Source organism: Cimex lectularius, unplaced genomic scaffold (genome assembly GCF_000648675.2).
Source record: "Cimex lectularius strain Harlan isolate CLEC.00 unplaced genomic scaffold, Clec_2.1 scaffold85, whole genome shotgun sequence".
Taxonomy (NCBI): Eukaryota; Metazoa; Arthropoda; class Insecta; order Hemiptera; family Cimicidae; genus Cimex; species Cimex lectularius.
The window spans coordinates 388,487-412,883 of record NW_019392718.1 but is presented as its reverse complement, the minus strand read 5'-3'; the positions used below and the strand labels follow the sequence as shown (position 1 = coordinate 412,883).

At 34.6% G+C, this 24,397-nt stretch overlaps 1 protein-coding gene and 2 non-coding genes across 20 annotated transcripts in view; all 3 read right to left on the bottom strand.

Moving 5' to 3' along the window:
- LOC106667903 (histone deacetylase 4) overlaps positions 1 to 24,397 on the bottom strand; it is a 237,662-nt gene that overhangs the window by 22,065 nt on the left and 191,200 nt on the right. For 16 of the 18 annotated variants that reach the window (XM_014396183.2, XM_014396229.2, XM_014396201.2 and 13 more), the window contains 2 exons: positions 18,204 to 18,266; positions 8,767 to 8,867 (listed from right to left, as the gene is read on the bottom strand). In XM_014396183.2, the coding sequence (XP_014251669.1) occupies positions 8,767 to 8,867; positions 18,204 to 18,266 (164 nt within the window). Of the gene's footprint in view, positions 1 to 8,766; positions 8,868 to 13,146; positions 13,332 to 18,203; positions 18,267 to 18,339; positions 18,460 to 24,397 lie in introns of those variants that run through there. The other 2 variants (XM_014396247.2, XM_014396212.2) reach the window with 2 other exon arrangements.
- On the bottom strand, positions 1,725 to 1,802 carry Trnaa-ggc. Its single transcript is given in 2 exon segments — positions 1,725 to 1,760; positions 1,766 to 1,802. It is a non-coding gene; the product is annotated as a tRNA-Ala (tRNA).
- Trnam-cau lies at positions 23,100 to 23,171 on the bottom strand. The gene has a single exon. It is a non-coding gene; the product is annotated as a tRNA-Met (tRNA).

Genomic DNA, 24,397 nt, shown 5'->3' with positions numbered 1-24,397 from the left:
AAATGAAGAAAACAAACATGAAAATTAAACAGTTTTTCAATTAATTATTCTTATTATGTAAGGTCTTGGTTGAAACGAAAAAGTTAGTGTCAAGCGCAGGATTCGAACCCACAACCTTTGGCGACGCAGCTCTAACCACTCGTGACTTCGACCCACTCGGACACCAACTCCCCATCTCAACCTACAACCTTTCGAATTTTCCCTCTTTTTTTGCCATTTTTCATAAGCTAAACAGTTTATTGCTTCAGAATTCAAATGAGACTGAATAAACATTTTAAATTCTGTAAAAAGCAAACATTGAAAAATCCTTTGTTTGTTTTGGATTAAGGATTAAGTGTGTTTACCTCTGATATGCTCAATTTAAAACGTGGCGTAAACAAATATGTATAGGTAAAGTAATGAGACAAATTAAGGGCAAAATTCTCTTTTATCGAGGAAAAGAAGAAAAATCAATTGGTGGAATTTTTTGCCTGTCAGTGTAATTTGCCTTCAATTTTCTATTTAAAATTAGGCCTTTACGACGGTCATAAACGTGTCAATTACAGTTGAACAACTCCGAACCGGCTCGCAAATCGGGTATCCGAGTCATTTCCGCCGGGCCGTAAGTCAAAAATTTCCAGACACCAGTCCAGACGGCATTCCAAAAGGGCAAGAATCCCATGGCCTCATTCCAAACTCGGAGCAACGTCGAAGATCTTGGAATTTGGATTTGTATAACGAGCCGTTCCGCATTGCCGGGCAAACGGCGGGATTCGTCGTCAAGTCGAGGATGAATTATAGCGGCCCTTTATATTATTTACGCGGGTCGAGATATAAATAACGACTTAAGGTGAAATTTCCAAAGGAACGACTATTCAGAATGTCCACTGTACCACTTAATACGTAAATTATTTGATTTTGTGAAACTGTAAATGTTTATGGGGAAAATGAGAACTCAGAACATACAACGCACGACGTCGTAAACCCGCCCAACGCAGACAGATAATTACTTTAATTATTTAAAAAAAAATGTGCCAAGTTTACTCTTTTCTCTGGATCAGCAAGTCCCAAGACTCTCTTAGAATTTTCAATAGACAATATCGAAACCAGGACTCAAGTCAAAATAAGATGAAAAAAAGGGATTGGCTTTACAAATTATCAAATAGTTTTTAATCACGATATATATTTTGTCTTCGTTATATATTTTTTCGTTATGCCCTTCTTCCTTCCTTTTCATTTTAATTTTTCTATTTTTAGGCCTTTTTCCTGAAAGGGATTTTCAAAAAACTTCAAATATACAAAAAAAAAACACCTTGTACTGGAAAATGGCACTGGATACCAAAATGTACATTCCAATATTTTGTTAAAATAATTTTTACAATGATAAAATAATAATGATAAAATCATGTTAAAGGAATTTTTAATAAAATGAAGTTAAAGAAAAAAAAAACAATAAATTTGTTCACTATGGTACTTTTCTTCCTTACTACTTCGCCTCAAATCGTAAATCTCTCAACATTGATTGAAATTCATCAATATTATTAAGCTAATTAGATGCGTTTTTTTATGTATTGCTTTATCTGTCTCTACTCTTTTCTCATGAACACTTGGTGTCTTTAAATTTAATAACTTTAACCCTCTTTTCGCCAGGAGTGTAAAAGAGACAGAAATGTCTACAAAATACTTTTAAAATGTTTCAATTAATTAATCTTTATGTAAGGTATTGGGTGATATGAAAAAGTCAGTGTCACGAGCGGGATTCGAACCCACGACCTTCGGCTAAATACGCCGGGCCGGTGCTCTACCACTTGAGCTACCGTGACTTCGATCCACTCGGACACCAATTCCTCATCTCAAACCACCTTTCGAATTTTTCCATCCTTTTTGCCATTTTGGATTTAATAAGTAAAACGAAGTATATCTTCATTGAAGTTCTCCGTGGTAGTTTCATCTGTCGCCGAGAATCGAATCCTATTACACGACATTTGAAAAATGGCAAAACGTAGAGGAAAATTCGAAAGGTAGTTTGAGATGGGGAATTGGTGTCCGAGTGGTTCGAAGTCACGAACCACGACGATAGCTGAAGTGGTAGAGCATCGGCGTATTTAGCCTAAGGTCGTGGGTTCGAATCCCGCTCGTGACACTGACTTTTTCATTTCAACCAATACCTTACATAAAGATTAATTAATTGAAAAAAGTAAATTCGGTCAATCGGACCACGAAATATAATGCTTTTAAAATATATTAAAATTATGTGATAAATTATTTTAAAAAATATCACTGTATAATAGTTGTCAAATGGTTGCTCCTTGGTGATATTTAGGCCGACAAATGTTGAACGGTTCTGAACCCATTCAACAAAGTTCCAAAACACTGTTACAGCGCTGTAATTGGAATCTGGAATTTACTGAATTTGAAAACTCAATTTTGCGTCCGTGGCGAAAGGTCAATGGCTCCATGTTCCAGAATTCTGGCCGGCAATTTTTTTTATCACAGGGTGGGATTTCATCTAACATGCGCATCTTGTTTTTTAATCGATTATTGGCCGAAAACATGACCAAGGAAAGCTTTTATGGAGCTGGTAAAAACACGAATTTTATCAAGATATTGGATTTTTTTTTTTGGGGGGGGGGAGATAAATAAAGAAGAGATTGGCGAATTTAACTGGTCTAGGTCGAGTAAAGTGGACAAATTTTTCAATTTCCGTAGTGGCCTATTAGGTATTACGTATATATTGATAAATATGCAAGATTTTCGTTAAAACAGTTCGGGTTTTAATTTTTTCCGATGTGAAAATACTATGACTCGATCGAATCGAAGAATGTCACGGCTTGGCATTTAAATGAATTTGAACAATTGACCGGCAACGCCAAATATTCTCGGTGTAGCTGAAATATTCAAGGAGGCGAGGAGGCAGGCGTATTTTGAAAATCAGACTTCAAAACAAACACAAACCGGCAAAAATAGGTTCGAGTAATAAACCCAAGGTTATATAATTTCCCCTTGGAAACAGCAGTACGGTTCGAATATTTATTGAACAAGGGTAAATTTAATTTGCAGTCCGTAAACTGGCATAGGATGAGGCGGCAGTGTATACAAATTTAAAACTGGACTCCCGAAAGCTTTCTATCTACGATAATAAGTGTCTTGTTTTGTAAACTGTGTGTGTAAACGGGCTCTTCTTCCCTTTAGTCTTCCCTGCTCTGAAATTAGACGGGAGGATCAGTTCATGTCTGTTTAGACGGCATTCAGGGTGAGACTGTATTTATTTAAGGCCCTGTTATCAAAAGACAACTTCGTCGAATTCGCTTAATCGAGACTTTTCAAACAATAAAATCTAAAGGTCCTCTGAAGGTGGATGCACATTCTTCAAGAGAACATTAAAAATGATGTATAGGTTTAAAGAATATCGTGATCAAAACGATAGGCCTATATTAAAATAAGGACCGAAAGGGTCGTCTGCGATTTTCAAATTCCAGGCGTATCGTTTTGGGGAAAAAAAGCGAGATCCTGCGGATACTCAACGAGCTGCATGTAAAGAACTTCGAGGCATAAGAGGTAACCTCCGTCACGCTAAATATCCCATACATTTTAATTTTTCGGTCGTCAACTTATTTTTAAACAATTACATGATAAACCACAAAATTATAAACATATAGCTTGTTTGGCTTAAACTGTGCATCAAAATAATACACAATTCTTTAATTTATTGGGGGAACGCGGAGGCCGACTGTTTAGGTTTTTTGTTTTTCAGCACGCTCCATATTATATACAATACGTTGTCAGTATTTATTACTAATTATACAAGAACGATAAAAAGAAGAAAAAATAAAAATATTATATATAAATTCACTAATTTCGTGGTCTGCCCGACCAATTAATACTTTACAATTAATTAAGGTTTTTAGTTGAGATGAAAAAAAGTTAATGGCACTAGAGGGATTCGAACCCACGACCTTCGGCTAGATACGCCGCTGCTCTACCACCTGAGATATCGTGACCTCGATCCACTCGGACATCAACTCCCCATCCCAAGGAGGGAAAACTCATAAGGTGGGGTTGGGATGGGGAGTTGATGTCCAAGTGGATCGAGGTCACGATAGCTCAGGTGGTAGAGCAGCGGCGTATCTAGCCGAAGGTCGTGGGTTCGAATCCCTCTAGTGCCATTAACTTTTTTTTTATGTCAACTAAAAACCTTAATTAATTGTAAATCATATATAAATAAATGAAATTTTAGCTGTGAATATATTTATTTAATTAAAAGAAAGAGACAAAAGCATATTTTTCTAGTTTTAACAATAGCATATCAAAGTCAATCGAAGCAACAAATATAGCGAACGTCTCGATATACCGGTCTTCCATGAGAAATTGAAGTTACCCAGGAAGCTTTGTAGTTTCACTAGTCCAGCGAAGCACTACTTGATTCAACAGGGGGCAGTGCAGACTTATGTGGTCAACAATATGGGGGTGGGTTAGCAGCGACATGTTGAGCTGTCTATTATGTTGAAGCGATGGGGATACGTTCTACCATGACCGCTGTGGATCTGGCGTCATTTCAGTCAGGTCAGTTTGAAATATGTGTTCCAACGGTAGGAAATAAAGGTTTCGTTGTAGCGCACTTTTCACAATTCTGCCATTCTTCATTCCATTGAATGAATTGCAAATTGTGCGTCCAATGTATTTCAAGGAGTGAGAAAGGCACTTTGTTGTAGGACTTCGGATGATGGTGCAGGCAAGCTTATCAGCTCGCTCATTTCCTTCCAGTCCCACGTGTGCTTTATCCCAAGTGAAACGTATCGTCCAACCCAATTTCTCAGATAAAAACTTTAGTTTTCTTCTGGCGTCTTCTATAAGCGACAAGTGAAAATTTCCATTCCTCAACATAATGCAAGCTGGTCTTTTAGTTTGAGTTTACTTATTAGAACTTCTTTTTCAAGTTCTATATACCACTACCAAAGCCAACATTTCTACCATCTTTTGCTACCACTTGCATAGATGTTCCAGGCATACTGCACGTTCTCTTTCCTTTCATCAACCAGTGGCAAACTAGCAGGGTGAGACCAGTTTTCAATGCTCGCTGCTGTGTGGTGCTTTTGTGACATTATTTATCAGAATTGACTCATGTTTAGAGATTAGCGAATTTTAGGTTTGTTGGGAGGATCTATCCGATAATAATACGGCCTCATATTAGATAGTTCGGAAGCTTATAATGACTGACTATTAGTCTGTGCATGCGTCAAATCTTTCTTCCTGTTGGATGATTTGTTCAATGCTATGCTCCAGTCTGGACAGTCGTGTGTGATGAATGGAATGACAGCACCGTCATGAATGATTTTCATTGACTTAAACTGTGTATCAAAATAATACAATTCTTTAATTTATGGGGATCGCGGTGGCCGACTTTTAGGTGTCTGATATGTGTTTGCCATCCTAGCGGCTCTGGGTTCAAATCCAGGCATAGCTCATGGAATTTTAATCGAGAATAATATGAAAAATGTGTTAATATGTGTTATTATGCTTTTGATAACACTACCCACAGAGGCATATTCCCTGTGGACCCAGGCAAAGCCCGACCATCAACCCTGATGCCCGGGGGTAACCAATGAGGGAAGCATCCCTATTATCTTCCTTATCCTTCCTACCCCTTTCCTTTTCACTCCCTCTCCCCCCTCTGCTTTGGCAGGGGATTCCTGGGTTACTGAAACCGCACCCCTTAGGAAACGGGTGCATCAGTAGGGAGTTCGTATGACCTCCCGGGTGGGCGATCAGTTCCACCTTAAAAATAATACTGAACCACGGGAGTGGAGTATCCAAGCGGCTCCACTAATTGAGGTTGGACTCGTGGTGGTCGTGGTTTGTAAACGAATTGTACCTTAGCTGGAGGGTACCGGCCAACCGGAGCTGGAGATAGGGTGCCTTATTTATCTCTCCGGGGGTGGTGAAAGGCATGGCTAAAAGGCTGTGCTGGAAACCACAATTTGCCTTTTTTAAGGCACATGTATTGTGCCATTTTTAGGGCACTTCTGAACTTGTTTAGTACTGCACCACCTCGCTAGCCAAGGGATGTGACAAGTCTATGTATGTTAAATCTTCCTTTTTCGAGAACACTAGGCGTCTGAGAAGTCCCTTGGGGATAAATCCGGACGATAAAGATCCTCATGGGTCTCAACACCCATGAGTAAAGATGGGAACATCTGTCCGCTACACCTTACACCTACATGTGAAGCAGTGCCTCCTACTGTTTTCTCGTTTGTTTTTTTTGTTTTTTTGTTTTTAAATCGATTAAAGGTGAACGTTTTTTTCCGAAATGGATCGTTTAGCCATCTTGTAAAAAGTATTTGTTAAAGTATGTACAGTACCACTCCGCCTTTCATGGTTCAAGGGGTATCCAGAACGGTGTATTAAGTCCTGGGGAATTGAAGCATTCAGGACTTGAAAAAAGTTAGTTTTTTTTCTAAGGAATTATGATCATACATTGTTGTCAGCACATTGTTCCAATTTTGAAGTTTTTTCCTTTTTTTTTGTAGAAATGTGTGGTAGTTGGTGACCATTAATCTTAAAATTATTTAGAAATCGTGAGATGCGGTCTAGTGTAATGTAGGTTTCAGAAAAACATTTTTTTTTATCGTGCCAACGTTTCGATCTTTATTGAGATCATCTTCAGTGTAGAGTGCCCTGAAGGGGTAGGGAGAGTAGGGCACCCTCTTCCCTTCAGGTGGGCGACATGCAAGAATGGCACAATTACACAGAAGACAAACACTTTGAGCCCTGAAGATGATCTCAATAAAGATCGAAACGTTGGCACGATAAAGAAAATGTTTTTCTGAAACCTACATCACACCAGACCGCATCTCACGATTTCTGAATAATTTTTTCCTCCTTTATTTGCATCCCTAATGCAAGTTTGAAGTGTAAATATAGATTGATGAAGATATTTTTCGCTGTCCTTATAGAGAACTATTTCCAATTGAATTAACAGCAATAAATTTGTTATTTTGTCTAAATTTTTGGTTCAAAGACAAAATTATTTTTATACAACTTCCAGAATCAAATCTCTTAGTACATAATAAAATGAGAGTTTTTCCAGGAATAAACCCCATTCCCATAAACTTATAAACTTTGGGTCTTATCTTGTTATAGTTTGGTTTATGTAATGATTTGTATAGAATGGCTAGAATTGTTCACACACTGTTTATACAAAAGATGTTATTAAGTCCGACATGAGTAGCAGCATATCACCAATTTTCTCGTTTCTTAAATAATTAACGGTGTACGTTTTTTCCGAATTAGATGGTTTACTCATTTTGTACAAAATCTTTGTTAAAAGTACTTTACAATACCACTCTTCTTTTCATGGCTCACGGGCAATCATGAAGGTGTTTGATGGTATTTTGGTGAAATCGAGACTTGAAAAAAAGTGAGTTTTATCTAGGGAAATCATTTTTCCCATTATTTTCTTTATGATCCTTTCGGTATTAATGTACTTTTTGTGATTTTCCTGGCCCTAGAAGCTTCATCCCCTGTTAATCGGATAAATTTTATGCAAGAAAAGAAAAAAAAATGGCCAGATTCCTTATGTGGTTTAGAAAACCTTAAAGAGCTAAACCTGAAATCGAACTCCAGACATACACATGGTGTTTCTTTTTGGCGAAGTCCGGTTTGGAAAAAATTTAAGGAAATCTTTTTTCCAATGAGTTCCATATGGTCCTTTTGGAATTAACGTACTTGATTTACCTGGCCCTAGGAACTTCCTGTCTTGTTAAGTCCAGAACAATTTTGGGCAAGTTCACCTAAGTTTCTTCTCTCTCTCAGATAAGATATTAAAAGACCAGATTTCTTTCTTTGGCCAGAACACCTTGAGAGATAGACCTAAAATCAAACCTCAGACCTTCACCCAAGTTGTTTATTGGGGGGGGGGGTCCCTTTTTTTAGATGAAATCCTAAATCCTTTCGGTACTTTACTGAGATTTCTCTAGGAGCTTCTCTTTTTTAGGATTTTCCCTATGGGCTTCCTCTCTTGTTATTTTGGCCGAGTCCATTCAGGTTTCCTTTCTCTCGGGGGAGAAAGCAAAAGACCAGATTCATTTCTTGGACTTGCGAAATTTTAAGAGTAAGATATGGAATTGAACTCCAGACTCTGAAATCTCTTTTGGGCGAATTCCCCCTTTTCGATCATCTCAAAAGAAGTTCGCAATGACTGAACTGTTTTCTTGTAGTTCTCTGTATAATCCTCCCCTTTTCTTCTTCAGTCAACCCCTAAAATCTGCATGATTGTCTTAATTATTTTCTACTTAATGATTTGTGTACAAAGGTACAAGAAGAAGACTTTGAAGAAAGAGAAGAGGGTTTTGAGTAATAAACATAATTAATATTGCATAAACATTTTGTAACGTTACCTTTTATGTCTAAACAGCCCAAAGATTTGTAATTTTTGGATAGTTTGTAAATTGACCACAAAAAAGCCCATAAATCAAGTTAGCTTTTAATTCAACACCTATCCAAGAACTTCTATTTATAAAATTGAAATGTTTAAAGCACGGCGTAAAGTATCCTTAAAGGGAGCAACAATTTTAAAAATAGAGATGCGTTTTTGGACATTTCAATCTCACGAATAGCCTTTGAGAGTTTGTTTATCGGGTGATTGGTAGCCGGGGCGTATCGTTTGAGGATAAATTAAACCAAAAGTTCGAGTTATTTCTGTATTTAGTTCTTGATGTTTTATAATGAAGGGAGGAGAGAAAAAAAGTTGACGACCGAATTTTGAACAGGAATCTTATGAGGACTTACCTGGAGGATCTGCTCGTGAAAGGCCGCCTCGTGCCCGTTCAGATTCAAGTCCGTTCTTCTGGCCAAGGACGGACTTGTGACAGGCGATTCCCTCGTCATTTCTGAAAAAAGAAAAGTTAAGAAAATGTTAAAAAATTTGACTTGAAGAAAATGTTACAAATTTTGACTTGGTTTTCTGTTAAAAATTCGACCGATTTGTTGTGAATTGGCAAGATAATCGATTATGTTCCGTCCAAATGCGACCAGGCCTTGGGGATATTTCTGAAAATCCATTTTGTCTTGTCCATTCCGTAAATAGATTCAATTTCCACACCCATCCTGTTAGGGCGAAGGCGCGAAGATAGTACATATTGCGTTGCACAACGTCAATTTTTTTTCTCCCTCGACACGGCGTCATCCCTTTGATAAATAAAGTGTGCAATTGACGAGTGCAAGTTTTGAAAGGGGACCTTGATACCAGGCCAAGACTTTTCACTTCTAACACATACACAGGGAAAATAAACGAAAAGCATTAGAAATAATTTTCGACCGGCTGTCTTGGCAGATTCGGCCGTTTACAACCACCCTTCTATGATTAATCTGTGATCTTGAACGCAGAGGTCGTTGAGACGAATAAGCACGAACCTCCCTCATAACTTTATGATCATTTACAGAGATTAATTAAGCAAAATGATTAAAAGTGGTATGAACTTGGCATACATGTTAAATTCAACATCAAACACTATAACTTTCTTTATACCAATCCAATATAGTTTAATAAGAAATATTTTTGAATAAATTTTAGCCTTGATGTAAATAAATTAAACACGTTTCTAATCGGATAGTTTAACTCATTACGTCAATGCTGATAATGATTCAAATCACTGGGCAAAGTTAAAAATTATTTTGGGGAAATTCTCTCGAACAATCGGAAAATATTGCTTTTTAGCGTTCCAACTGGCCTAAGAATTGAAAATAGAAACAACTGGACTTGCCAGACTAGTATTTTGAGAATTTGTAACAAAAAAAATAATTAAAAACCCAAGGCATTTTTATCAAATTTGCACTTTTTACGACAGCTTTATGACTGTGTTACTGACTAGAATTGTCAATTTTGAGTAATGGGCGTAGCAATTAAAAAAATATTTAAAAATGGCATATTTGAAAAATGTGCGCCTTATGTCACTTTTTAAAGCCAATATCGCTAAAACTTTGTATAAATCGTAATTTTATCGATAACTATTGATACTCAATTATTAGGCAAAATTGTTCTATTGTTTTAATAGACCATTCTTCTAGGATAAAAGGATTACTTTTGTTTTTAATCTAAACAGTACTACGAAGGGTAAAAATTATGTGGGTGGCATCTGCATTTAATTTCAAGCTTTTTTTGAACCAAGATTCCAAAAGCATGATACGATGATGCAGGTTTCGAGACCAACGGATTGAAGTTATTCGTCTGCAAAGGTGAAGATGGTCGTCTGTGTATTCTTGAAACAGCATGGGAGCTAGTACGTCGCTCTGAGGAACACCAGCATCTGGACATACGCAGAGATGGAATTGCTTTCACTATATGTATTTAAAAAGATAAGATATATGACAAAGCACTAATGTTATCAAGTTTATAAATGGGGGGGTAGCAAAAAAGTTAAATAAGAAAGAAATCTATTGACTTTCAAGTCTGTAGTTGTCGCACATAAAAATTTAAGTCAGGAAATGAATAAATAAAAATATGATGCATATTGAAAACATTTGCCCCTTTTCTGGAACATTAATGGTAAATATTCCTAAAACTACATGAGCGCATAAAACGGGTGAAATGAGATGACTTTTTATCTTTCAATTATGCTCTCAGTTTTTAAAATGCAATGATTGTTTTAAACAAAAGTAAATTATTTCATAGAAGACTCAATGACATTTAAAAAATTATAAATAAAAATCTGGGCATATTTGACAGATATGCGCGTTCTCAAGAACATTTTATGGGAGCTATTTCTAAAACTTTACATAGTCTAATCTCAGATGAAATTATATTAAATAGCCATGTTCGTTTTGAACACAAATAAATTATTTAAAAGACATTAAATTTTTCTAATTAAAATTGAATAATATTTAAAAAATTTCTGACATATTTCTAAGATCTATCTTTAGAGTCTAAAGGTTAATACTGTAATTAAAAGTATTTGTATTTCCAATATTTTTAATTATTTATGCAGTTGTGAGTGAAATTTAGTCTAGGGTTAAAATAGACCTATTGACTAAGATAAAAAGTCAATCTTGATTTAATCAATGGCATAGTGAAAGTGTTTTTTAACACCCGTGAACTTACATAATAATAATTTAAAACAATTAGGTAAAATATTTAAAATAAGAATATAAGAACAAACAGAAATAAACAAACCAAATGTAAGAATCATTTTTCAACAAAACATTATGGGAATATCAGTCAAATTTGTCCTTTTCATGAAACATTTTTAAGGCGAATATTTCTAAAACCTTATACATAGAGTAATTTACAATGTTTCAAATTCGTATAAAATATTCTAGGTTTGTTCGTCCAGGATAATGCTTTAAATATATTTGCACTCTGGGCACGTTTGACAAATTTGCGCCTTCTCTCATTTTTACGGTCAATATTCAGATGGTAAAACTTTGCATATGGAGTTAATTAATTGATTGTTATTTATATTTCCAATATATTTTCTAAAAACATTTGAAAAATGGCAAAATTCGAACGGTTGTAGGTTGAGATGAGGAGTCGATACCTCAAGTGGTAGAGTGGCGTCGTATTGAGCCGAAGGTCGTGGGTTCGAAACCCGCTCGTGACACTGACTTTTTATCTCAACCAAGACCTTAGAAAGAATAATTAGTTCATTTAAAGAAGTAACTTGGTCAATTGAATACGAAAACGTAAATGGATTAATATTTTCTAAAATTGTTGTAGTAGTAAAATGCATCCGTAGACTATGAGAAATTGTAAATTTCGACTTAACCCATGAGTGGAAGTGCATTTCAAAACCCCTAAACTTTTTTCTAATAGGAGCTATTTATTAAATATATTAATTAATTAATATAATAATCGAACCTACTTAGTTAAATTATTTAAAATTAAAATGTAAGAAGAGACACAAATAATCTGACTATGGTTACCAAATTTAAGAATTAGGTTCGAACAAATCAATCTGGACAAATCAGACAAATTTGCACTTTTTTGGCACATTTTTATGGCGAATATTTCTAATTTCATTTTGTAAATTGACAGTGTTTATAATTTTTTCATGAACACTGGATCAAGGTATGGTCTTGAAGAAAAAAAAGGCTATAGTGACTGTAAAACGTTAATACTGTTTCAGTCCTTGGCAATGTTAGGATCGAGCCCGTCTTCAAGTAAATTTGAGATCGCCTGTAAAAAACTTAAATTTGTCAATCCGACGACATATTTAAGATTGTTTTGCCCTGATGATGATCTTAAAATAGGTCGAAAGCTTGGCAGTATCGACTGAATTTGCTCTTTTCTTCAAGACCATACCTTGATCGTGAGTAAAAAGTGGTCGATATCTCTAACATTGTTTACAAGTTGTAGAAAATATACAAGTTAAAAAAAATTAAACATAAATAAATTTTTTGTAGATTTATCGACCAACTTATGCGGATAATGTTCTCTTGGTGGTCAAAGAAAATATTTTTAATTTTAAATCTTCGTCTAGCTTTCGGAACTTTATTGTACCTTATTCAAGGCTTGATTTTTAGGCAGAAGTACATAAACTTAAATTATTTTATTTTCATGTTAACACTGAAAACCTTTTCACATTTTTCTTCCTTTTCAACTATGAAATGACTAGACTAGTTTTGTATAATATCATAGGCAGTAAAAATAGAAACAACAAAAGCTGGGCGAAGAGTTAAAATTAACAATACTTTCTTTGACCACATCCCTGATAACAACCAACAGAACATTATATACAAATAAATTTATTAAAATGAAGATTATAAGACAAAGATAAACCCGACTTTTTGGAAAACTTAAGACTTGAACTATTTTACGCAAAAGCACATTTTTCCTCTCTTAACTTTTCGGTTGTAATACTCCGCGTTCAAAAAGAAAAATTGAATATTTGAAAATGAAAGTTCTTGACCTGAAATTACTTTTTAACTCGTAAAAGCTTTCCCTCGCAAGCGAAACAAATTTTTAATTTGCCCGACACTTTTGCGGGCCTCGCGTCTTTTTGGCAAACGGTTGTGTTTTTTCCTTTGTGTCTTAAAAAAGAAATGAACCCTTCACGGTTGGAGAGGATATTGTCCGATTTTATTTCACAGGGACGAAGATTTATTTCACTCCGGCGAAAATGAAAAGAAAATTAACCGTCTCGTCAAGAAAACAGAATATACAATTCCACTCACCAGAATGACACGCCTGCAGTAATATCATGTTCGGAAATTATCTTAAAAACCCTTCGAGGCCCGGTTCAATTAGGTCAGAAGGTACACGTTGAAGATTAGGAGACTTGTCAAACTTTGTGGGGAAACATTCGCCAAGGCGGCTGGTCGAAGACTGAGGGGCTAAGCAAAATTTGACGCTCCCGTGTGATCTCACTGGTCTCAATCCAAAAATAAAACTTCTAGATAGCCGCTTATCGTTTCCCGACCTTGAACGGGTTGTTAAATAACACTTAATGTCAGGTTATAACTGGTGTTAAAAATAGATGACAATTTTTCATGGTGGGGAGCGAGGCCCTCTCTGAAATTCTCATCTGGGATTGAATGAAATGACGAAATCACAATGCAAATTTTATAATTAAATAGGGTTTCAGTTAAACTTCCCCAGAGCTTTTCATTTACGAACACACTTATATTTAAATTTTAGTTTGAACATGTCTTTCAACTTTTGCGTATCCTATAAAAGGATTTCGCCTTTTCTGACATGGTTCTTCAAAGAAAGGTACAAATAACGTACGCTTTTAAATCGATTGGCTTCTGTTCAACTAGCATTAATTACACTTTAATCATTCCTCTTTCCCTTTTTTTTTTATCTTCGCTGATTTTCAAGGAACGCCATATGCTCACTTACTTGGTAAAGTATCATATTTTAAAAATGCACATAAAATTTAAATTTGCTACTTACCCAACATTAGAAATATGTCAACATGACACAAAAACAGATCAGAATCATTAAAAACACAAAGAAAATTAATACGATGTTTTTCAAAAGTGCAACGTTATCAATAGGGTTTTTCCAAAGTGCTAGAGTTAAGCTTATTTACAATTTATACGAGATTACAAACTTATAAAGATAAAGCCAATGATCGAAAACAGGCTCTACGTTCGAAGTTCTACGTTAATTTGTAATAATTTTTAAACTCTACTATAGAATATGGAGTATTTTGGGGCTATGAGAATGTGATATATTAACATGTAAGGAGGGGCTTCCCCCCCCAATTACCTCTAGAATATCAAGTACTCTGAGATAGTGTGACTATTATTTATTAGCGTGAATAGAAGCACATTCTCCCTAAATACCCTGAGGTATATCGAGGACTGGGGGCTGTGAGAATGAAGTCTTGTTTGTGAGGATGTAATTTATTAACATGAATGGTGGNCCCTATTACCTCGAGAAATATCAAGTACTCTGAGGCAGTCTAAATGTAATTTACTAGAACTATTAGGTTTCGTGGTTCGATTGACCAAATAAATTCTTTTCAATTAATTAATCTTTAATTAAGGTTTTGGTTAAGGTATGAAGCCAAAAGAACATACTTCCCTGTGATTTTCCTGGCCAGAGGAGCCAAGTTTCTTTTCTCTCTGGAAAGAATGTACAAGACCAGAATCCTTTCTTGGACAAGAAAACTTTTAAGAGCTAGATCTGGAATCGAACCCGAGACATACACCCTGAAGGACTGTGGGAATGAAGTCCTATTTGTGTGAATGTAATTTATTAGCGTGAATAGAGGGGCATCACCCCTATTACCTCGAGAAATATCAAGTACTCTGAGGCAGTCTTTGTGTGAAGAGGGGCTTTTCCCCCCAATTACCCCTAGAATATCCAGCACTCTGAGATACTGTGATTGTAATTTATTAGCGTGAATGGTCGCACATTATTCCTAAAATTCCTGAGGTATATTGAATACTCTGGGGCTGTGAGAATGAAGTCTTGTTTGTGTGAAGAGGGGCTTTTCCCCCCAATTACCCCTAGAATATCCAGCACTCTGAGATACTATGTAATTTATTAGCGTGAATGGACACACATTATCCCTAAATATCCTGAGGTATATCAAGTACTCTGGGGCTGTGGGAAAGAAGTCTTGTTTGTGTGAATGTAATTTATTAACAAGAATGGAGGAGCTTTACCCCCAATTACCCCAAGATATATCAAGTACTATGGCGCAATGGGACAGTAATTTACAAGCGTGGACTTCATCGAACTTCATCCGTAATTATCCCGAAAAATACCGAGAACTCTAGGACAGTGTGAATTTTAACTACTAATTTCTTTGTAAATATATATATTTATTAGGTGTAAAGTATTTAGTGTTTAGTTTATGTATAATTTTATTTTTGTCTGACGAGGGCCTCAGTTAGAGTGATTTAATCGGTCGGTTACATTAAACCCAAAGCCGAGACGTGAATGTTACTTTATGTTTTACACTCATAAGCATTTCTCGAGGAGACGAAATATTGTGGTATGGCAAGGATTTTTGAGATGAAATACAATTCTAAACATGATCGTACATTTTTGTCAGCTCATTGGAGATATTTTTCGTTATCCTCATAGAGAACTAATTCTAGTCGGACCAGAGTTTGTCTAAATCTTCGGTTTAAAAAAAAATTATACAATTTCCTGAATCGAATCGCATTCAAATTTAGTAAAACAAACGAGAGCTTTTCCAGGATTTAACCCCAATTGTAATCTTTCGGTCTTATCTGTCTTTGTTGTAGTTAAGTTTACATAATGATTTATAGAATGACTAGAATTGATGGAAATTATACATGATGGGGTCAGTGTGGAGTTCAATCCTATTTAAAAAGATGAACCATCTTTTTGAGGAACCATTTTTTTAAAAAAAGGATTGACTGGAATTGTTTGCATCACAGTTTGTATTAAAACACGATGATGTAAATACCGACGTACATGTGAAGCAGTATATCAACAATTTTTTCGTTTTTTAAATAATTAACGGTGTACATTTTTCTGGATTAGACTGGGTTTCACATTTTGTAAAAAATGTTTGATAAAAGTACCTTACAGTACCTCTCCTGTTTTCATTGCTCAAGGGTCATCCTGAAGGGTATTTTAAGCCCTGATATTTTGATGAAATCAAGACTTGAAAGCTTTTTTCCCATTATTTTCTTTATAATTCTTTCGGCCTTAATGTACTTTTCTTTGATTTTCCTGGCCCTAGAAGCTTCCACGCTTGTTAAACGCGAAGAATGTTAGGGCAAGACTGAAAAGAAAAGAAAGAGGCCAGATTTTTAGTTTACAAGCTCGTTTGTATGAAGCCAAAAGAACATACTTCCCTGTGATTTTCCTGGCCATAGGAGCCAAGTTTCCTTTCTCTCTGGAAAGAATGTACAAGACCAGAATCCTTTCTTGGACAAGAAAACTTTTAAGAGCTAGATCTGGAATCGAATCCGAGACATACACCCTGAAGGACTGTGGAAATGAAGTCCTATTTGTGTGAATGTAATTTATTAGCGTGAATAGAGGGGCATCACCCCTATTACCTCGAGAAATATCAAGTACTCTGAGGCAGTCTAAATGTAATTTACTAGAACTATTAGGTTTCGTGGTTCGATTGACCAAATAAATTCTTTTCGATTAATTAATCTTTAATTAAGGTTTTGATTAAGATAAAAAAGTCAGTGTCACAAGCGGGGTTCGAACACACGACTTTCGGCTAAATACGCCGGTGCTCTACTACTTGAACTGTCTTGACTTCGATCCACTCGGACAATAACTTCCTATCTCAACCCCACCTCTCGAATTTTACCTCCTTTTTGCCATTTTTCAAATGTCGTGTAATCAATTTGATTCTCGGTGACAAATGAAATGGCTACGGAGAGCTTTAGTGAAGTATACTTCATTTTGCTTATTATATCTATTAGGTTTCGTGGTCCGATTGTCCAAATGAATTCTTTTCAATTAATTAAATTTGTTAAGGAAATTGGTGTCCGAGTGGACCGAAGTCACAATAGCTCAAGTGGAAAATTTATTAGGGTGAATGAAAAGTACTGCATCCCTAATTACCACGAGGAATATCGAGTAATGCTTTTATTTTTACTTTTTACAAGTTTGCTTTAACGTGAATTTTTTTAAAGAGATTATTTAATTTTGATTACTTTGTTATCAATAGGATTTTCCCATGAGTTACAATACTTACTCGAGTTAATCCTGCAACTGATAAAACGATCTCTTCTAGTACAAGTTTTTTTACAATAAATACTTGCAGTCGTTATAAATTTTATATTTTCTTGTTTACTATATATTTTAAAAGAAAATATAATATATATAGCTAAATAAACAAATCAAATAAAAAAATAAAACGGAGTAAAACAATTTTACCAAAAATGTTGCTAACGAGGGAAACAATGAAGAAAATTGGTGATTAGTGACCGTTAATGGATATTTATTTAGAAATCGTGAGATGCGGTCTGGTGTGATGTAGGTTTCAGAAGATGATCTCAATAAAGATCGAAACGTTGGCACGATAAAGAAAATGTTTTTCTGAAACCTACATCGCACCAGACCGCATCTCACGATTTCTAAATAAATGATGAAGAAAATATTCACTTCAATACTGAGTATTTCCTCCTCTTGTGTTGATCACCGCTCGCATCCGACGTGGCATCGATTTTATGAGGTTTTGAATGTAGTGCCGGGGAATATTATCATACTTCTCCAACAGCGCCATTCTTAATTCCTGCAAATTCTCTGGTATCAACGGGCGGATTTTTGCCCTCTTTGGCAAAGGTGTTAAATAGGAAATGCTGACCACTTCAAACATGAATTGAAACCCGTTCCAAGTCGTCTAATTTTTCGCCCATTTGGGGCTTTGCATTGTCTTGCATAAAAATAAAACGGTCGCCAATTAATGGCATGTACAACTTCTGACAATACATCTTCAGTGTATCGCGCAGCCACTAAAAAAACTAAACGCTAATATAGCGTTCAAAATATTATATCCTGACCGAATACACGGTGTAATTATTCATCGTAATATTAAATAACGAGCAAAAGAAAATGCAAATGGGTCATATATTTTTATACGTGAACACCCTCACGCAATACAAGGTGCGATAAGGAGGCTTTTCGTTTTTAAAGCTCTCGAGTTTTTCAAATATCATGGCCGATTGCTATTTTCAACCGTCATAATCGTATTGAAAAAGAAAAAAAGGATATGCAAAACACGCTAACGTTTAAATATAAAAATCGAAACACCTGAAGTAATAAACGAATAGATTACCTTTTGAGGGTATGCCCTGGTATTGTGGAGCTATCTCCACGCCCCTGTATGAGGCCACGTTTTCTGAAAAAAAAAAGAGGAGAAAAATGTTAAAATTTTTTGGACAGGAGATAGGAAAAATAGCAGTTGTCCCTACCATTAACCTTAGTGTGCCGAGGGCCGGCCTAGATACTAAAATAGCACTAAAAACCAATACAATATTCAAGTGAGAACATAATGACTAATTAAAAAGATGGACAGGTGTTTTCCTCTTGCTAAGCGAATGTTAGCAAACAAACACAACCACTCTACACCGTTCTAAATTTAGACTCTGGGCAAATAAATTATCATTAATATTTATTCCAAATGTTTGAGTTGTTACGGTTCGTCATTAGTTGTGATTATCTCTTTCAAGTAAGTATTGTACTATTTTAACAGTTCTAGTGAAAAGAAAATGCAATAACTTAACGGTCAGGTACTTACAAAAACAGCGAGATAAACAGTCCAATTGATTCATGAGAAGCGTTAGTTTGTAAAAAGAAATTATGTTATTCACTCACCACTTAAGAACATGTGTGATGATGGATACGCACACCTTGTAGACTTCGAAAGAGAAGAGCAATAGAGCAAGAGGGCGGGGGAGAGAGAAATATAGAGGAAAGAAAGAAGGAAGGAGAGAGGGAGGGAGAGAGAGAGAGAAAAGAAAGAGGGAGAAAAAGAGAGGGGGAGGGCTGAGAGAAAGAAGAAGAGAGAGGAGAGAGAGACAGAGAAAAGAGAGAGAGAGAGAAGAAGAAGAAGAAGAAGAGAGAGAGGGAGGGGTGAAAGAAAGAAGAAGAGAGAGAGGGAGAGAGGCAGAAGGGAGTGAGGAGGGGTAGAGAGAAAGAGTGTGAGGGGAAGGGGGAGATATAGAGAAAAGAGAGGGGAATGGGAGAGAGAGGGAGAAAAGAGATAGGGGAAGGAGGAGGGAGAGAGAGAGAGAGAGAGAGAGAGAGAGAGAGAGAGAGAGAGAGAGAAAAGAGAGAGGGGAGGGGGAGAGAGGCTAGATTATTATTTTATTACCAGGCACTATCGACGACTTATCGACCAATTATTACATTTCATTGACAACAATAAAATTTACATCTTTCTACGTGTTAAAACTTTCATGTAAAAAGTTGTAAGCCTTTGTTTATTTAGTTTACTTAGCTATAGTATAGATAGGAAATTCGTTCTGGTCTAATAATTCCTACTTGGAAAAACCTTAGAACTAAATTAAATAAAAATGACGTAAGAAAAAGCCATCATTAAATCATAAAAAGGAAAAAATGAGATGGAAACAAAAATGTCTGACAAAATGAAATTAAAAGAAAATTTGGCAGACCCTTCCAAATAAAAATAACAACAAAAGATGTTTGGAAGAAAAAAGTCTTCTTATGGTTACAGTGGATCTAAAATGGAAGATTGGAGTGGATGGAAGAATCAAAGGCTCACATTTTGACCTAGAGCAAGTCTAGGCCTACACGAACAATTTTTTAAGTTGATATATTCTCACACAGGCATTAGATTCCTCCATTTTAAACTCTTGGGAAAACGAGATCTGATGTGGATCCCAGGAGAGAATGAAGGCAACGAACACGCTGACAAAGAAGTAAAAGATGGAGGCAGCCCTCAAATTGGACCAGAAACGCAAAATGGCACGCCCCAAAGCTTTAGCAAATACCAAATTATTATTTATGAACTACTCTCCCCTTTTATTTCTGTTGTCTGGAAATAATTTAAAAAAAAATAGGACTGGTCTTTACATAATTTTTAAAAATCTGAATCTGAAGTTAAAATTTTTTCAACGTACGGTACGTCCCCAGGGCTCAGCACCGTTTTTTTCAAATGGGAAATAATTTTGAATACCAAATTAAATTCTACGATTTTTGAAAAAGGATTTTTTAAAGAGGATTTTACTTCGGGCTCTGTTCTTGTAGAGTTTGTCGTTTAAGAGTTATTAAGGTTTCAAGGTTCAACTTTTATTTATCTTCATGCATTTACCTCTTCGTAATGTTAATTGCTAATTCACTTACCTCCTAGTTACTTTATTAAGGTAATCCTAGTAAATTAAATTTTCAAATTGGTCATCAACTATTTCCATAGAAAACAAAATCCTACTATGGAATTCATTTCGCACTTCACTTAACGTACCTGGTGTTATGCGAATTAGAATTATCCCAATATCTTAAAATTTTATATATTATATAATATATTAAAATTTTATAAAACTTCCCGTCAATAAATATAAAAAATCAAATAATATTTAGAAAAATCCTTTATTTGACTGGCTGAAAACAATTAGTTTACTTTACTATATTTAGATTTAAAATCTTGTAGATTATATATTATAAAAAACCCCGTTCCAAGTTTATCACTGTCCAAGTACTGAGGTCATAGCTCAATGTTTCAAAAAACAGTTGTTGTTTGTTGCTAATTCTGATTAAAACAAGATTTTCAGTTTTGAAGCCAAGGTCTTTTCGAGGTAAAATAGTTTATATTTTGAAGTACAGTTGAAAATAAATAAATAAAAAAATAATTTATAACTAAAATTTAGCATTTGATTTAAAGCTGCATACAAAACGCAACATGCGAAAATGAGTAAATATACAGAATATTTTCGACCAATAGTGTTCCGATTGTCTTAGATCCATAAACCTAGTATGGATATCACATCTTTTTTTGTAATTTGGTCGTTTCCGATATTTTTTTACCTCTGACAAACCAAACCAGCTGGGATAGGTTCATCATTCTGCAGACTCCAAGACGAAATCTCATTTTGTTAAATTTGATCTTAAAAGAGTACGATGGTATGTCGCGTATTTGGACTAATTTTTTTGGTGATTCTCTAAAATATCGGACACTTCTTGGTTTACCCCCAAAAAATGTTTAAAGTTGAGTTTCGTTTTTTAATATTTTTATTTCCCCATTCTATTTACCCAAATATCATATGAATATACCATTTTGCAATATTTTTTAGTTAGTTTGCAATAAAAATATTTTAAAAGCCATTGAAGTTTATCAATAACCAAAAATTTCTAAAAATCAAATATTTTTAAGCAAACAAGGTCATTTTTCTTTTCTTGCCAAACTAATATGAAATTTCGTTTTAGCACCTCTTGACACTCCTATATAAATTTTTGTTTTTAATCGATCGATTTTTTGATCCCTAAATTTTTTCATATTTTTTGAGAAGTTATCGTAATATTTAAACAATTATAATTCCAAAACGGCTAAAAAGATTTTAACGTCAAACAGACCATTTTTTCGACAAGAGGAACTTAGTAGCTTTTAACGAAGTAAGTATAATTAAAATACATAAAATATTTCTATAAGCAACAAAATAGCAAAATTATTGTTATCAGAAATTAGCCTCTTAAAAAAAATCGAAATAACAGTCCGATTTGAATGGTTAAAACAGTCATAAAATGCGCTTGATAATTTCTTTCAAAGAATTAACTATGAAAATCGGTCCACAAGTAACGAAATTCAAATTTATCAGTTTTGAAACAGGAGGGGCCAAATATATTTTTAGTTGAAGGAGTTTATTTATTTATACTGCAAAAATTAAAATAAATGGTAAAAATTATAAGTGTAACGTAAATTGAATTAAATGAATATAAATCGTTAACTGTTCAACTTCCCTATTAAATTCTATCCTATTAAACGATTTTTCCTGTTTCTGATACCTCGAGGTCTGTAAATTTTGCACTTACAACGGGAAGAAGGTTCACGGATTTTGACAAAAAAAAATTTCCGTTATTCTACACTCCGAACTATTTTTTAATAAAATCGACTTAATGGGGGAAATGAATTTTTTTTCCAACATCTCATTTTAGTCGCAATTAAATGAGGATAAATCATTATTAAAAGATTAAAAAATATTATTTTTGCTATATAATTTTCATTGTTGGTTAACGCAACAAAAATGTTATACGAATACGACGCAAAATATTCTAACTAATAAACATTATGTAAGCAAAGTAGATCGGAAAATGGTCCAAACATGGATTTCACCCTATTTTCGTGATTATAGCGTTATAAAACCCTTAGATATCAATTTTCGCGGAAACTGATGAAATTTTTTTAAAATAATAATTTCGACTACTTGACTCACATGCCTAGTGCAACCTCTAACATTTTTTTTCTCGAAAGCTAGTAGGCCGATTTTCATAGTTGAAAGTTCGTTTAAAAGAAATTTCAAATACGTTTTATACTGTTATAAACATTGAAATCGAACCATTTAACAAACAAGGATGATTTATGGTAAATCTGGTGTACTTTCTTATAGAAATATTTTATACATTTTAATGATACATAGTTAAAATCCTTTTAGACGTCTTGAAATTATAGCCTTTTCAATAAGATATTATGATAACGGCTTCTCAAAAATCGGAAAAAATTTAGGGGCCAAAAAATCGGTAAATTGAAATCCAAACAAAAAATTATATATCGGGGTCTCTAGAGGTGCTAAAATGAAATTTCATATTAGTTTCATGAGAAAAAAAATTTATGACTAGTTTGCTTGAAAAATATTTGATTTTTAAAATTTTTGGTTATTGATAACTTTATCTAGTTTTTAATATATTTTTATTGCAACCTACATAAAAAGTGTTGTAAAATAATATATTCACATAGTTGCTTTGAGCGCGCAGTACGTCGTAATAAAAAGATTAAAAAACGTTAAATTTTATTTCAACTTCCAAAAATTTTTTTTGGAGAAACCGGACATCCTAGAAGCGGACTAAGATTTTAAGATTGTCTAAAAGTCCGATATTTTGGAGCGTAGAATCACCAAAAAAGCTTGGTCCAAATCCGTGATAAATCAACCTGGCCGTCCCCTTGACAGGTTTATTTAGTTGAATGTATTCCAAAAAAAATTTTTGGGGAAAAAAAATTAATTAGCAGAGCGTGGTTTCGATCCACGGACCTCTGGGTTATGGGCCCAGCACGCTTCCACTGCGCCACTCTGCTACCGGTACTGGAGCGCCTATTTGCACACACTTAACTATACTGATCCATCATCAATTCACGTTTAAATAAAAACGTCTCTAAAAAACGTGGCGTGCTATAAAAAAACGTTCGAACAGGAGGGGGAGAAGACAAAGTGGGTTTTAACCGTTGATTTTGACTCCTCGCGTGGCCCCACGTGGAAAGCCGATCGTTGTGTGCACTTGTAGTCATTGAAATAACGACAAGGGCGGATATTATTGAGACAAACGTCAACAAAGCAATTAGGTACGACGCGCAGTATTTGGATAATAATAAACGTCCAACTGCCTTCATGTTTTTTGCCTCTGGTTTATCTGGATTTTATTCGGCTTTCTGATAATCCCGATGCAAATGGGAAATGTTGATATGCATGGGTATATCGGAAACGAAGGATCCTCCATTCCGAGATGGGTTAACTTTCTGGTCACATATATTTATGAAACTTGATTAGGACCAAGAAATGTAATGTTTTTGGACTTGTAAACAAAGATTATGATTCGTTTTGATCCAGAGTGTATCAGAGACGTTGGTAAATTATAGCAAGGGTGTGTTAAGTTGGAATATTAAATTAATTTAAACGAGTGTAAAATTGCAAATATTCATTTAAGACACAAAATTTTGAAGTAACAAAGAGGAAAAGAATCAATCTGAATAATAAAACCACAAATAAACACCTACACCAATTTTGTTAAGCCAAATACATTAATTATTTTTCTAATCTATTTCTAATACGTCGACGATTAGTTACTTTCTGTTTTATTTGCAATTTTTTAAACACGATTTTCTTTGGTTTTCTTCGCATCTAACGTTACTGTGTATTTAGGTATTTCTGACAGAAATTTCGAAAATCTATTTTGAAATGTCTTTATCTTTTGGCAACAAAGTAATCAAAAGGCAATAATAAAAAAGAAAGAAACGTTTGAAGAAAATTCTATTCGATAAGTTTCACACCAATTTTTTAACGTTAATCTTATTAAGAAACCTAATAAAGTTTAATGTGTGAAAAGTGAGATAAAACGTTGGTACCATTCATTTTATATTTTAAACCTGAAACATTTTATATGTCCATAAAATGTATTTCTAATATATCAATGTACCCACATGAGAACGTTCTATTTCCTTCTCAATCGCTTATCTATTTTTTTGTTTTTCTTCGTAATTAGTATATATTAAGGAATCTAATGAAGTTCAATATATGAAAAACACAA